The following is a 15,922-nucleotide window of genomic DNA, read 5'->3' on the forward strand; positions in this document are numbered from 1 at the left end:
AAAATATTTCAAATATATTATTTTTAATCTGACCGGTTAGTTATTCGCAAAAATACCGCTAACCTGGTAGTATTTTTCCTCCGGTTAATTGGATGCCCTATCAGTGCGACGCATATTCGATGTACAGAATTACTGCTGGTACACCATACGGTAGCCACTAGTGTCAAGTGGTAGATGGATCAAAGATGTTGATGAAAATCGTTTTATAAAGAGATATAACCTAATTATATAAAAGTGAAGCTGAAAACAAGTATCCCTGGTAATCTCGTAATTTTCCCAACAGGGCTGCACTCGGGCATAAAAAAACCTTTTCAAAGTCTTGGAAACCTATTTTTTCATATTTAAAATAAAGCACTAAATGTTTTGATAAAAAAATTGAAAATTCGATGTCTTTAAAAGGGTAACTAGGATGTCAAAATGCTAGGATATACCGATTTGAATTTTTTACTGTTGTCGTTAACTTTGCTTGGAGATGGAATTTGGATTATTAACCCAGCCGATATTTAGGGAAATGTTGAGATTTCGAATTGATTTGGATTTTTTAATTGCATCCTTTATACTTATCATGTCATACATGGACATTGACTTACAACTAATCATTCTAAAATTATTACATATTGTAGTAGCTGTACAAAAACAAAAATACCGATTGCGGATGCGTCATTGTACTATTCTCCGTCAATCTGAATGAGCCAACGTACCGTGTGCAACCGACCTAACACGGTTATCTATTCCTAAGCATGTCATTTTTTTGCAAAACTTCTTATGAATAAAACAAAATATAAGCATCACATTATTGTTAAAAATCTACAGGAATGTTTTTGATGAAATGTTGCCTAATTTTGCTTTTCTTGTCAAATACAATGCCAGCATGAGCACCATGAAATGTAATTGTTCTCTTTCGTCTTTTGCATGTCCACAAAGTCAGATGATTGTGGAATATGTTCGCAATTTTATGATATAATTTTTGGTGTGATATCAACAGTTTTAAGAAAATGTATTAAAAGACAATATAGCACCCAATTTTTATTAGTTCACTGTATGGTATAATTAAGGTGAAAATACAGTTATTAAGTATTTTTTGCAAAATAAATAATACCCATATAAAATATTTTTTATGCAGGTACGTTGAACGAATTACGTTGAAAATTAAAAATATTAAATTTCTCACCACAATTGTTTTGTATTTGATTCACTTATTTATTCAGTAACTGAATAACATAAATTCTTCATAGAAACAATCTATGAAGTATCTATAAGAATCTAGTATTTTTTGCAAGATTTCATATTATATAATCCTAAATAAAATATAGTATTTTCATCTAAATTATTTTGAAGAAAAAAACACCAAAATCAATCAGCCATTATTACAATATTGTTACTTCATAATCAGCACTATTTTTTAAAGATCTAAGAGAATTTATTATTATTCTATGTAAGATAATCATCACTGTTTATTTTAATAAGTAAAATAATTTAATTGACAATTAAACGTCATCAAATATAGATAATAAAGACATTTTTACCATTTTTGCAATTGACGAATGTGTAATGAATACCTAAATACAGTTTTGTAATACTGGTAAAAAAATTAAAGTAATTTAAAAAAAAAAATAGATCGACATTCTAAATTCTAGTGCTCACTGCTTTTGCTCTGTAAATACAATTCACTTAATTTGAATATATAACTTGATTGTAATTTTTGTGCTCATTTTTTGAGTTTTATAAAACAAGATGCCGCTTTCAGATCACCAATTCTTCCACAAATGGGCGGTCCTGACAGACCCGGCTGACGCGGGCGCTGGGCCAAAAGGATATCTCAAATGTGACGTCTGCGTAATCGGAAAAGGTGATACTGTCAAGGTGCCTCCGAAGAGCGAGAAGGATGAAGATGACATCGAAGCGTTAGTGCAATTTTATCACACTTTTATATATTACAAAAGTCTTATCTAGGGGACAACTGCCACAGTATAGTCACAGATATCCAGAGTTTCCATTCTTTTTCAGAGTCAGGGCTGAATACTTCGCTTGTTTAGAAGATATTTGTTAGAATTTTTAACAAATTCGTCTAAACCAGGGGTAATAAATCTACGGTCTATGGGCTAAATCCAACCCCGCCTCATTTTGCAAGGCCCGCAAGATATTAATGGATATTCCAAATTCTTTGAAATGTTAAAATCTAATTAAACTATTTGAAGAAGACTATTTGTTTCAAAGTCGGTAATTCTGTACTAACTAAAAAAGTACTTTTTCTATATTTCTTTCTCAATTTTCTTGTAGTTATAACTCATAACTAATATAGACGAAAAATCGTCAATAAATAGTGAAAAATACACTTATCTAAGGCTAAGGAAAAACGTATTTAAAAAAATACGCTTGAATTTTGTTTTAATATTATTTATAAACTATCAAATCCAGCTACGTCTGTTAATCAAATAGATTTATATCGGAGTTTAAAATTGCAAAATTGATTATTTTCATCAGCCGACAATTTTTACATTATACTACTTATTTTATACTTATTTTTTTATTAATTTTAAAAGTAGGTATCATTGACATTTTATTTCACTTTTTTTAATTGTCAACTAATATATTTTCAAAAAGAAAATATTCTATTTGTAGTCCTTGAAGTGTTTGACTGGTTTTACGATTGTCTCAAACTGACTGAATATGGAGGATACCGACTTTTAAACTTACTAACAACCTCAAATATCTTCTACGTAATGCCTATGGTCAATTGAGATCATTTATTATGAACGAGGATTAATTATCTGTGTTTGACAATACTTACCTGTATGGAAAAATATTTTTAAACTTTGTAAAATCTCAATGCAGGTCAGTATTAAATTTACTTGTAAACATTTCGAATTAAATTTGATTATAGAAATAACCAATTTGGATAAATGTTATCTCAAAAGAGACACTACCGTTATTCTCATTATTAGAGCTGTATCTCAAATAATTTTATTCTTTATTTTTAGTATAGTATTGTTATTATAAAGTAAATTTAATATTGTTGAATACATTGATGGAAGTTTTTTTTCTTAATTATTTAAGTAAATTCTATAGTGTGTTTCTTGCGTTGTATAGGCTAACTGTACACAGTGACTAGCTTTCACATTCATATCTTATTAATTAATTATATTAATTATGAAAATAAATGTTTACTCAACATAATTTTAATTTATCAGAAACAGGCGGTAAACAGCAATCAAATTTTTTTACATAATTTCTGATCAAAAAAATTACATATTTTATTGTTGCTCGTCGGCCCGTCACTAGTATTAATGATTTTTCGTCTGAATATTACTGTACACATTGTTAACTACCGTTAATCAGCGAACAACTAATCAATCAAATTGTATTTATTTTACATACACAAGTAGTGAACTTTACAAATTATTAATTTAAGACGTTCACAAAATGACATTTAAAAAGAAATAAATAGTATTAAAACAACAAATACATGCAGTATTAAGTTATTAAACAGTAGAAAGAGTAAATAAACAAATTATAAATTACATAACTATGTACAAGGATGTACACCGAATCAGCTAAGTAGACCCTATTTTAAGAATTTATAAAACGATACCCAACTATACTCTCCCTCACGTAAGTGAAATATGTCAACATCTGAAGTGATTTGGTTGAACATAGTTATTGCCCTCCCAATTGGCATTACCAATAGCAGGTTAGTTCTGCGCCTTGAAAGAGCAAACAACTGGTGCTAACGATTTCCAAGGTACACACGTGTCAATACTACCAAAAATTGATGGAATTCTCACTTACATCGCGCATAAGTTGAAAAAAATACGTGGTCAATTTTTTAAACTACAGTTTGTAAGAGTACCTAAGAGAAAGCCAGTTGGATAAAGTCACGGATAATATCCATCCATACAACCTCAAGTAAAAGAGTCTCAACAATTTCTTATGAACTCGCTCCACCATAAGATCGTATTTCAACTGATGCGGGACCCAAACCATCAACCCATTCTCAAGCCGGCTTCTAATTAAGGAGCTATAATAAAGGGTTTTTAATATCGTTACATCCGAAAAGACTCGGGACGTACGCAAGACTCTTACTAGCGTATTTCAATGCCACGCATGGAAGTAGTTGGACATCCAAGTAGTTAGAATGTGTAAAATCTTGAAGATGTTCATGATAATAATAATATGTTGTACGTAAGCAATGCAACGCAAAAATGACTAAGAGAATTAATTGAATCAGTTTTTTAAATCTTTCATCCAGCAGTGGATTGATTCAGGCTGATGATGGCAATGCGAATAAAAATATGAAACGTAATATTTCAGGTTTTTATGACTTACTCATTCATCAGGTTTGGCTTTATGCAAAACAGAATTTTCTCTATACGAATAATAATTATTGTTAAATGCCTCTCAAATTAAATTTCACGCTGAAAATTTTCAATTGTGAGATAGTTAATAAATAATAAAACGCTTCGGTTTATAAATTAGAGAGAAAATAATATATTTGTGGTAGAATAATGAATTCGTAGAATGTATGCATTACCTATAAGTTAATATTTTTGTGGTGTTACTGTATTAAATAGGCCTATTATTGAAATATTTAAATGAGTGTTTGAATTAAATAATAAATATTTGTTTTCAGAATAGAGAAGCAATATTTGCAGACAATTATTAATTTTAATTCAAAACATCATAATAATTTGAGTAAAACGGGAAACACATAAAATATGTATTCCTAATAATTTTAATTATTAGCTGATATTATCGGTAATATACTCGTATTTCCATTTTATTCAATTACCAATTCTAGTCCATTTTAATATTTATTTATTTATTGAATAAAACAAAACTTTTTTGACGTCATAACAAATCAAAATTCAATACGTTCACAACACGAGATTTACATTATAACAAATAATATTACCATCACAAAAGAGAAGAAGAAAAAATGAAAACGTAAACAATTTTATAGAGTAAAATAAAGTTTCAAAAACAGAATACACATCACATCATTGAAAATGTCCACGTCTTTGGTGAGCGCATTGAATAGTCTTGTACCCCTCGCTAATGGTGCCTGATAGGCTTGACTCGAGAAAATAGTTTTGACCCAGAATAGGTCATAATAATTACCACGTAGATAATTGACAGGTTAATAAAAATTTTAATTCTTTAGGACGCCAGGATTGGAAACCATCCCCCGTGATAGCAGGCAAAAATTTCTGAAGTAACCTACGAGATTGTAGGAAAGTAATCGTTTGAAAAATTTATTATTGAAAGGAAAATATCGAATTTTTTTTTTAGTCTACACGTGTAGGAAATATGTAGGACTCCAGATGATAGACCCATATTAAAGAATACAGTACTTTCTCAGTAATCCACCACCCCAAAAACCAGACAAGTGTCAAATTAGTGAAAGTGGCCGATTATAGTGCATACATACAAAATATGGTAAAAATGAAAACAGGTATTTCGTAAAAATAGTTTTTTTGAGAAATTTGTACAAGCAAATTACGGTTTTATTTATAATAAAAATCAAGTATTTACTAAATTATACATATTTATTAAGTAAGCTTATTAACTAAATATTAAACAGTAAATCACTTGACATAACCAGTTTTTCAGTGCGGCAGATATTCTTGAATGGCTTAGGATTCCTGGCTTTCCCTATGACCAAAAGCTTCATTGTGTGTATCCCGGTTTCATTGGAGCACGGCATAATTGTGATGCGGTCCTTGGGCACTTTCCTCCCTGGTGCATTACATTCTTCACGATGAACGTACCTAACGAAAGAGAAGTTTCCAAAATAAACCCTGCGTTGTATACTTGTACGCGGCGGACTACTGAATTTGACAAGCGAATACCGGCGAATTATAGAACTTGATTTTGTGCTTTCAACTAGTAAACATAACGGCGGATTATAGTAGTTAACGGATAGTCGAGCGGCGGATTACTGAGAGTGTCCTGTACTACACACTAACTAAAAGTAGAGTGAAATATTGAGATACATACAACGCCCACTGTAGTCAGGCCGCGACACGACACTGTTAATTTCGATCGTGGTGATAGTTTTTTTTCATACTTCGAGTGCAATATGGTAAACCATTTGTAAAAAAAATATGTTTTTGAAGTTATTCTTCTTTTGGCGCGTTTAATAGAGGGTACAATTGAGAGCTGCAGGCGCACACCGTTACGAAAGTGCGACATGATCGGGTATACCCAACGCGCATGTGCTGTCAGCTGTATACAAACGCAATGTACTCAGCATAACACGTGGTTATTTTTATTTTGTTTTATTGTGTAAAAATAATTTTACTGTATATAATATCTTTCTTCAATTATTTTATCGTATTTTCTACTTCATTTTTCTTAAGTATAAGTATAACTTCTAACGCGCGTACATAAGTACACGCACCGTTTTTATTTAAATATTATACACAATAAAAAATCTTCATTTACTGCGAACAGGTTACCGGATTGTATTAAAAATAATCAATAACTAGCACTACCATCGTAACTAAAAATGTAGTGCCCCGGTCTGTTTGTAGTCGGCCTTGAATTCAAATAACCATAAATAAGTACAACGATTTTATTATACAAAGAGTGACAGATGCCGATCATTATTTTATTTTGCCCTCTGCGCATTCACTAAGTTCTCGATTTATACCCCTCCACCGTCGTTTATAGGTACTCTCGATAATTTATCGACGCTGTATCTCTGTGTTATACTTCACATTGCTTTGCAGAAATTTACTGCTTCCTGATGGCGTCCCGACAGAGAGGCAAAGGGCAAGATTTATCGTACGCGTTCACCAAGCCGACGGCCTACCAAAAATGAACCTCTCTATAATGGCGAATATGAAAAAGGCCTTGACCGGAGAGAACAGAGACCTCGTCGATCCATATGTGCAAGTTTGCTTTGCTGGACTTAGTGTAAGTATGAAAATGTCCCACGTTAATTAATATTTATTTTTGACCCACCCATAACTTCTGTAAAATATTTTGCTATGTGACATTTTGCCAGTAGATTTTCTACAACCAGCATAATAAATGGTTGTGTTTTGATGAACTTCTTGTCTTGAGTCTTGGTTACATATTTTTATTTATTTTACAATACTTATAGGTACAAAATACAAATAGCATTAAGGCCCTGTCTTTACCTACCAGAGGCACCTATTGGAAAAATACGAAGCTTGCAATTTGAGACATTTTTTTGATAATTTACAATTTCAATAAAAATAAAATGTGAATTTTTTTATCTTATTATTACATATTATGGTCATATTTATTATTAAAATTTAGTTTATTAAGTTTTCTAAGCCTAATAGATTTTTGACTAATTTATAGTTTTAATATTTTTATATCTACTTTAAAAAACATCGATTTTTATATAAATATAAAAATGTGGATAACTTGAAATCCTTTTTTATTTTTATCAAATCGAGCTACAATATTGGTACCATAACTAAATAAAATTTGACAGAGTCTAAAAAAGTCTAATTAGCCGATATTGATGCCATAAAAAAATTTAAAGTCAAACAAAAAAAATCGCAAATCAAGTAAACGAATGTAAATTAGATGATTAGACATTCATTACTTACAAATACGTTATTGATTACATACCTATTTATTTGTAAAATTACAAATTATTTATTTTGAGTTTATAAAGAGATAATATTTAGTAATTGAAGGATATATTCTCATGAAAACTGATAAGTCACACGTCATATGGTAAAAATCTAACGAAAAATATGCACGTATTCTATATGCAATTTCTCACAATATGTATTGATCTAAAACAGGGATTCACAAACTTTTTCGTCAAAGGGACAATTTTGAAATCAAAATTATTTCGCGGGCCGCACTTCCCTTTGTTAATATTTTCTGTTTTTAAAAAAATATTTCATTGTATAAACTTATATTTTTAGCTAAATATACATTATTTTCACTTTTACTACCTAATATACTAAAATATAATATTTAAATTTTTTCATCATGATTGTGATTTATGCATTGTTTGTTTGAAAATAAATCCTGCGATTTAGGCTCAAATTTTCTGGACCATTCATTCTTGCCAGAGGATATTTAATTTCAAATGTAATTTTTAATATTCGATAGGAAGAATAAAAAATAATATTGATTTAACATAACTCTCGTGGAACACATCAAAAATTCACGCAGGACATAATTGGCTTGCGTGACACACTTTGTGAACCCTTGATCTATAACTTATAAAACACGTCAAAATCACACAAAAAATGTTAATACGTCCAATTTTATTTTACATAATATGTTTTTATTGCAATCTTTTATCAGTTTTTATAAATATGCATATTGTTCTAGTTTAAAATATAAATATGACAGAAAAAATAAACTAACGTTAAAACTCACCAAGTAAGGTTTGACGCACAAAAATGTCAATTAACACTAATATAATATTGAACTTATCAGTTTGTGTAATAAATAAGCACCTCAGTTATCTTAAATTAATTTATATTAAAAATAATTGTGTTCGTGTATACCTATATCGCATCTCATTTAAATATGAATTATGTCTTTTAAAAAAATAATAAAATAAATACTACGTCGACAAACTGTCGATTGATATAAATCGCTTCGCTTCGGCTTCGGCTTGAATACATTTCTACCATTTGTTTATCCGTCTGACGTTGTCGTAAAATTTTGCTTTGTACAAGTGTTTCCGTATATTACCGGAAACAAGTACTTTCAATACCTCAGTTTGCAACATCTGTTTGTTTTTTTTAGCAGTGATATAAATCTTCTTTTGACACTATCGATCTTTCCAACTTTTTCAATCAGTCGTATTACAATAAGAAAAATGTTTTCCAACTTTGCTCCCGTGTGTTATATTATTAAACTTTTGTCCATTTTCGTAATGATATATTGCTGACCTTAAGTAGGACATCATGTGTTTTCTTCATTAATTTCATTCACTTGACAACTCTGCTTAGTATACTTAATATACCACTTTACTTCGTGTGTTACAGACAGCTTTGAACGATATAACCAACGATGTTAATGAAACCTCTATTCTGGCAAATATAGCTTGCTGTGGTTTCCCTATGGAAAATCGATCAACTTGTCATATTATTATTGCACAATTTCAGTACAACAATCTCAAGTCACGTCGTTGATACGAGTCTTAATAATAACCATAACCGCGCTGTATAAAAGATTTTATTATACTTTATAACTTTATATAAAGCTTAGTTCAGAATATGCTAGTATTTTAGTCGACTGGCGAATAATTTACTTACCAAGTAACTTAAAAGTTTCCGGAAACAGTTCCACTAGTGAGTAGCATGTCGAACAGGGTACAACGTAAATTAATTGTAATGTCTTTATTGAAAAAAATGGAAAAAGGCGAGACAAAAGATAAGATAATAAGATAAGACAAAAAAATGAATCAATAAAAAAGTAGCACTAGACACTATAAATTTACTACTTAAGGAATTAGAATTATAAAACCTAAAGAACATTTTTCAATATTAAGAATAACAGAGTTGTTTTAAGTTTCTGATCTTTAAAATGCAGTCATAAATTCAGCTTACCGATACCCATTTAAAAAATACAATTCCAGCTAAAACAAAATCTTGACTAAAAATAACGTGTTCAAAATTGTCTCGTGGTTTATTTGGTATTTCGTGAGGAGTGGTGAAGGACGCTCAGGGAACACAAAATTAATGAGAACTGAAATATTTAACGGGTGTGGAGTAACGGGCAACCGATCTCGAGTGTGAAAGAATGTGGGATAAACTTAATCACGTGTTAAGAATACGCGTGTCCTCATTCAATATTGGTGTATTTGAAGGTTTCAGCTCACACTATTGTACGTCAATGTGTGTTTCATTTTCGTAGGACACTCACACATTCAAAACCCTTCTTCAAAATGTAGTGTATTGAGGTATAGGCAACCTGAATTATATTAACTGCGTCCAACGCAACTGGTGCGTTGCCCATAAGGTGGCCATTAGATATAATTAGCATGAAATTTAAATGTGGTAATTAAATATTAATTAAAATGTCTACTGCAAATGGGGTACTCTGTTCTGTAAGGCCACCACTCGACCGAAAACTTAGAATAAAATGGATTGAATCGTCTAAATTTATCTGTTCACATACGTTTAGTTACTAAATTACTCGACTAAAATACTAGCATAATCCAAACCAGCCTTTAAACTTGCTTTTCAAGTTGATGTGCTTAATTTTATTCATTTATCTGTACATTTAATTCATTTGTGAGGTTACCAATCGGCGTTGTCCAATTGACGACGTCCAGTCAGCGACGGCGAAATGTTCTAGGCCCGATATACTACTCAATATTATAACATATACTTAATAGTATATCGATTTGATTGCAGGGTAATACAGCCGTAAAGAAGAGTAGCTACAATCCAACCTGGAATGAGCAGATAGTTTTTACTGACATGTTTCCGCCACTCTGCCAGAGGGTACGCATTCAGCTTTGCGACAATGATTCTGTGAAGCCAACTGTCATAGGAACACACTACATCGATTTGAAGGCGATATCTAATGACGGAGAAAGAGGTAAGTTTTTAACCGAACTTCGCAAATATATTAATTTATAATCGAACAATAAAATTTAACGACAATTTATCACAGATTTATTGAGAGAAATAAACTATTACTTACCGACTCACCGCTACGATGGATAAAATTAACAATCATCATACGTAAGGTCAGTGACGTTCCGTAGGGGTCGGCAGATTGAGCGTCACTTCAGAGAAGTAGTTACTCAAAGGGCGGCAAATTGAAGAGAATCATTCGGCATAATATATAGAAATAATTGCAAGATAAAAAGAACTTTTTATATAAACGTTTTTAAATTTTCTTTTGAATCATATAAACTTGACTTGACTAGCTTATTTATTATTAACATGCCATATTAATTTCCATAGTAACGCACTTATATATTGATAATTTAGTTGCTAAGACCCCAGACCCCTAGCAACCAATAATGGTGTCGAAATAACTTTTAGAATATATCAGAACACGATGCACATGCATTTTTTTAAATACTTTTAGCCATCTTTAAGTAGAATTGAATTCATTGTTAGTTAATTCTGTTTTGTATGAAAAGTTATTTCGACACCATTATTGGTTGCTAGGGGTCTGGGGTCCTAGCAACTAAATTATTAATATATACGTGCGTTACTATGAAAATCAATATGACATCTCAAAATAACATTTCAGTATTATTTCTATCAAGTACAATTTTTTTTTGATCGTTTAAGCTAGTCAAGTCAAATTTATATGATTCAACATATACGTTGTATATAAAAAAGTTCTTTTTATCTTATAATTTTATACACAAATCACGTAGATAATATGAGTCGGAGTGCTTCATATAGTTTTTTTTTTAATAATTCGAGTGTACAGTCAATTAAATGAGTTATACGTATGGTACACCGAAATAATGGGAAGTCGACTACCTTCTACGAAGGTTGTAACAAGGTTTATATCTCGAGTGTGGAGAAATATGGGATACTCTTAAACATGGATTTAAGAATATTATTATTTTAATAGTAATATGTCTGTTTCATAATATGAATTGAAGCTTTTCACGTGAACGAAACGGTATGTAATGGAAACAATATTGATATTATTTTGACCGTTATAAAGTAATAAACTGAATCCGGCTTCAAAATCTTTCCAAAGGCTTCACATTTTTATCTTACTATCAATCTATTCTGTGGTTACATGGGAGAATAATTGTTTACTTTTATATTTTTTTTAAATAATGGTACTTATTAATCGTACACAAAGGAAACATAAAAACGTTTTTCCTTTTTCAAATAAATTGATGGCGATAGTTGAATAGTGACGGATGCCCGCATATGAAATCGCTCGAAATGGAAAAGATTACGAACCGGAAGTTATTAACACAGTTATCAAATTTTATTTGTATTTTATAAACCTAAGTGTTAGATTTTTTGTTATAAGGTCTATCTAGCTCGGATGGTGAAATTATTTTTTTCACGAGACGAAGCGATAATTTTACTGATTTTACGAACCGGAACGGCGCTCCGGTGCGTTTCGGTCCATTTCGAGCGCTGAGTATAATCCAATGTTAGAAATTAATACAAAAGTTATTAGTCTTTCTTCTTCAACAGTGTCCGCTCCTTAGTTAAAGCGTATAAATACCATACGGTTTCCCGAGGAATCGCCTGTCTCTCGAAATATAATACTTAAGTAAAAAATAGTTAAATGTTAAGTGAATCCTGTTTCTCGCATAAATATTTATGTAGGGAAAACTTCTCCAAACTATTTTTTACATGTATGTAACCCAGTGGCGAATGGTGGTGGTAAGCTGTTAAGATCCGCCATAAATATTGCACAATCGTACGTATTTGTTTTGATTGAAATAAGACTACAATTTACAAAATGGTGTTGGTTAGTTTTTAAATTCGATTAAACGCAGCGAAAACTAAGCCTTAATAGATAATAGTCGAAAAATTCTCGTCTATCTATATAATATCTAAAATTATGTAATTAAATCATCTTTATCTTTGGATATTTTATAGATAGAATAATTTTTTATGTCTATTATATTTTGGTTAAGGCAGGGTTTAATGAATTTTACAAAAAATAACCAACAATATGTGTAATATGTATTCTTAATCCAACGAAAACAAATAAGTATCAATAAAAGAGTGTGCACAATTTTATCGTATCGCCTAAATTATGCCACAACTTATATGGTTTGGTCTAGGCAGGGTTTGATTGATATTTAAAAAACTAACCAACACTATCTGTAAATTGTAGTCTTAGTTCAATAAAAACAAATACGTATGGCTAAGAAAGTTTAATGTGCACTATTTATGGCGGATCTTAACAGCCTACCTCCACCCTTCGCTACTGATGTATCCTTTACTTTACAATTAATCCTCAATATCCCAATTACCAAAAAAATAACAGCATTCATTCGAATCGTTGAAAAAATGTAAATACATATTATTATATCGTATGTACCAGTTGTCATGTAATATTATATACGTTATGTCTTCTAGGTTTCTTGCCAACCTTTGGCCCTGCCTACGTATACCTATATGGTTCTCCAAGAGATTATTCACTCCTTGATCAACACTCTGCCCTAAATGCTGGATTAGGTGAAGGAGTCTCATATCGAGCAAGGTAAATTAGAAATAATAATATTATGTTAGATTATCAAAGGAAGAACCGTGGCAATTCGTATAACTAAAGTCTTTGCAATATTCACATAAAGGAACGAATGACACTATCATGATTGTTTTTAAACATGTCGCTCTCTAAAAAGAGTAAACTTACTTGGATATTTGGGAGTGGGTGATCAATGAAACACGTGAGGGTACTTTTGATATTAGATTTATGTGAGTTGTACGTGTGCTCTGTCCCGAGCCCAATCATGTACTGATTGAACCAGGACCACTACAGATATTATAATTATAATATGTACTAACAGTATTATTTTCTATATGTACCTAATCATCAACAAAACATAATACAAAAACACGTTCTATTTTCACATTTTCTTACAACATATTTATTTATTTATTTAAAAAAACAAAACATTGTGGACATAACAAAACTAAATTCAAGACGTGCACAACATGAGATTTACATTATAACAAATATTACCCTCACAAGAGAGAAGAGAATATGTAAATAATAATAATATTAAAAAAGAAATTAAAAAAACATACTTAAGTACAATTTTATACGGAAAAATAAAATTTCGAATACAAAATACATTGCACGTCACCGAAAATCTCTACGTTTTTGGGGAGCGCATTTACTAGTTTTGCACCCCTCGCTAATGGAGCCTGATAGGCTTGACACGAGGAAATGGTTCCGATCCAGAATAAATCATGTAAATAAACCACTGTAAATTCATTATTATAATTTTTTTTTTACATTCTCCTTGAAGTTGATTAACGTGTGTTGAATTATTACAGAGTTTTGATTGCCATTCGCACAGAAGTGACAGATAGTATGGCAGCAATTCCATCAGCTGTTGAGGTGGAGGCTTGTTTGCCACCCGCCGAATCCTGCTTCGGCCAAGACGAAGACTTCCTTCTGTTCTCAACTATACTCGACGCCACAATGATTGAAAAGAAACTCTGCGAAAAACCGATCAGCTTTGAACTAAGCATGGGGAACTCCGGAAATGTTTTGGATGGCTTCAATCCAACTTCGAGAGGCAGCACTGATGCTCAAGGTTTGTGTATCTTTCCACTCAATAAAACATTTCCAATAAAACCCGGAATCTCACCATTGTAAAACACCCCCAATCGTAACTACAGGAGCTATAAAAGAATGTGAGATTCATTTATGTATATTTTGTTAGAGCGAGGTAATAAAATAACCCTTAAAAGTTAAAAAAAACTCATTCAGAAAATGATGGGTCCTGTGTGAAGATCTTAGATTTACAAACCTATTTTGCTTGATTTTTTTAAAAGAGATACGTCAGTTTTTTTATAATCCGTTATTAATACATTTTATATGATAATTTGATATTCTTACATATGTAATTTTATAATATTGCACTGCGCATCTATTCTATACATAAGACTGCTTCCGGCCTTTACGGCAGCTAACTAGGGTAGGAAAGTATAGAAATATTAACACTTATTGTAACAAATACAATTACAATAAGTTAGCCGTCTGGACTGTCAAAATTGTCTATTTCACTCTAAAATTTATCACATCTATCACAATAAGTGCTAATACTTGAATGCTTTCCTACCTTAGATAGCGGCCGACGCCCGCCGAAAGAAGTCTTGTGTATAGAATAGATGCGCTGAAGCAAATAATGCGCACAGGTTTGCTGCGTACGGTATCAATTTCGAAATAAATTATTTATAATGAAAAAATAAATGAAAATTAAATTACTGTCATTTATCAATGTGCAATTTGGCCGCCTCCATAAGCTCTCTCCACTTACTCTTATCCCTCGCCAGTCGCCAGTCCCCTCACTATCTCATTCTAGTACTCCATTTAGGTCCATTTTGTTGCCCTATCTTCAGGCGCTCTTTCAATGTGATTTTGTAAAATTATGGACGAGTATGTCCAAAATTCATAATTCGAAAACTGCTAAATATAAACCTAGTTACATACTATGTTAATTCAATCGATACATCAATTTAACAGATATTTAGATTATTACACGTCCTTGAAAGGAATTTATAGATCGTTTTTTTTATATTATAAAACAAGAACACCATTATCGTAAGTTAGTGACAAAAACTGCCATTGGCCGGAGACGAATGATCATAAAATATAATATTACACCGAGACAATGATCAATGTGTTTTTAAATTTTCTAATATACCTAGGGCAGGGTTGGCAAACCTTTTTACGTACGCGTGTCAAAATTTACCAAATATTATTTCACGGCTGTCTGACGTGTCGAGCAGTTTTTCATGGAGAAAAAAATAGTTTTTCAGAATTCTATTAAAAATGATGATGTTGTAGATATCACTTACAGAACACAATACACATAGATTTTTTTCAAATACGCCATACATTTCGGTCCACCAATTTTGAAAGTGTCTGCCGGAATTACCACTGCAAGCTCCACGAAGTTTTTGTTTCTTATTTCGAACAGTCATTTTTTTTGGGTATAAATGAAATTGTTTGTTACTGTATTACTTATTTTGGTTCTTTACGCACAAATTGCTATCATAAATGGTCCGATCAGATGAAGCATTATTTCACTACATTGGTCTCAAGCATTGTACATCGATCAAAATCAGAGGTTCGCGGCGCGGTTTCAATATTATGTGACGCATAACGCCTAAGGACCGACCTATGCAATTAAATACCTAATTAGATTAAACGTAGGTAATGCTTATTCTTGAAGAGCATTTGCCTGCTATTTTGTATATGTTACATGAAATGGGCAAAATTTTGGCTA

The 15,922-nt window shown here is 31.4% G+C and overlaps 1 protein-coding gene across 1 annotated transcript in view; it reads left to right on the forward strand.

Moving 5' to 3' along the window:
• Positions 1-15,922, forward strand: part of mfr (ferlin family C2 domain-containing myoferlin misfire) — a 91,305-nt gene that overhangs the window by 51,273 nt on the left and 24,110 nt on the right. The window contains exons 7-11 of the mRNA XM_085945741.1: positions 1,748-1,904; positions 6,732-6,918; positions 10,368-10,554; positions 13,038-13,161; positions 13,962-14,224. Of these exons, the coding sequence (XP_085801867.1) occupies positions 1,748-1,904; positions 6,732-6,918; positions 10,368-10,554; positions 13,038-13,161; positions 13,962-14,224 (918 nt within the window). The remainder of the gene's footprint in view (positions 1-1,747; positions 1,905-6,731; positions 6,919-10,367; positions 10,555-13,037; positions 13,162-13,961; positions 14,225-15,922) is intronic.

The sequence above is a fragment of the Rhyacophila brunnea genome, unplaced genomic scaffold (genome assembly GCF_057557595.1).
Source record: "Rhyacophila brunnea isolate RB1 unplaced genomic scaffold, BYU_Rbru_1.0 scaffold_1, whole genome shotgun sequence".
Taxonomy (NCBI): domain Eukaryota; kingdom Metazoa; phylum Arthropoda; class Insecta; order Trichoptera; family Rhyacophilidae; genus Rhyacophila; species Rhyacophila brunnea.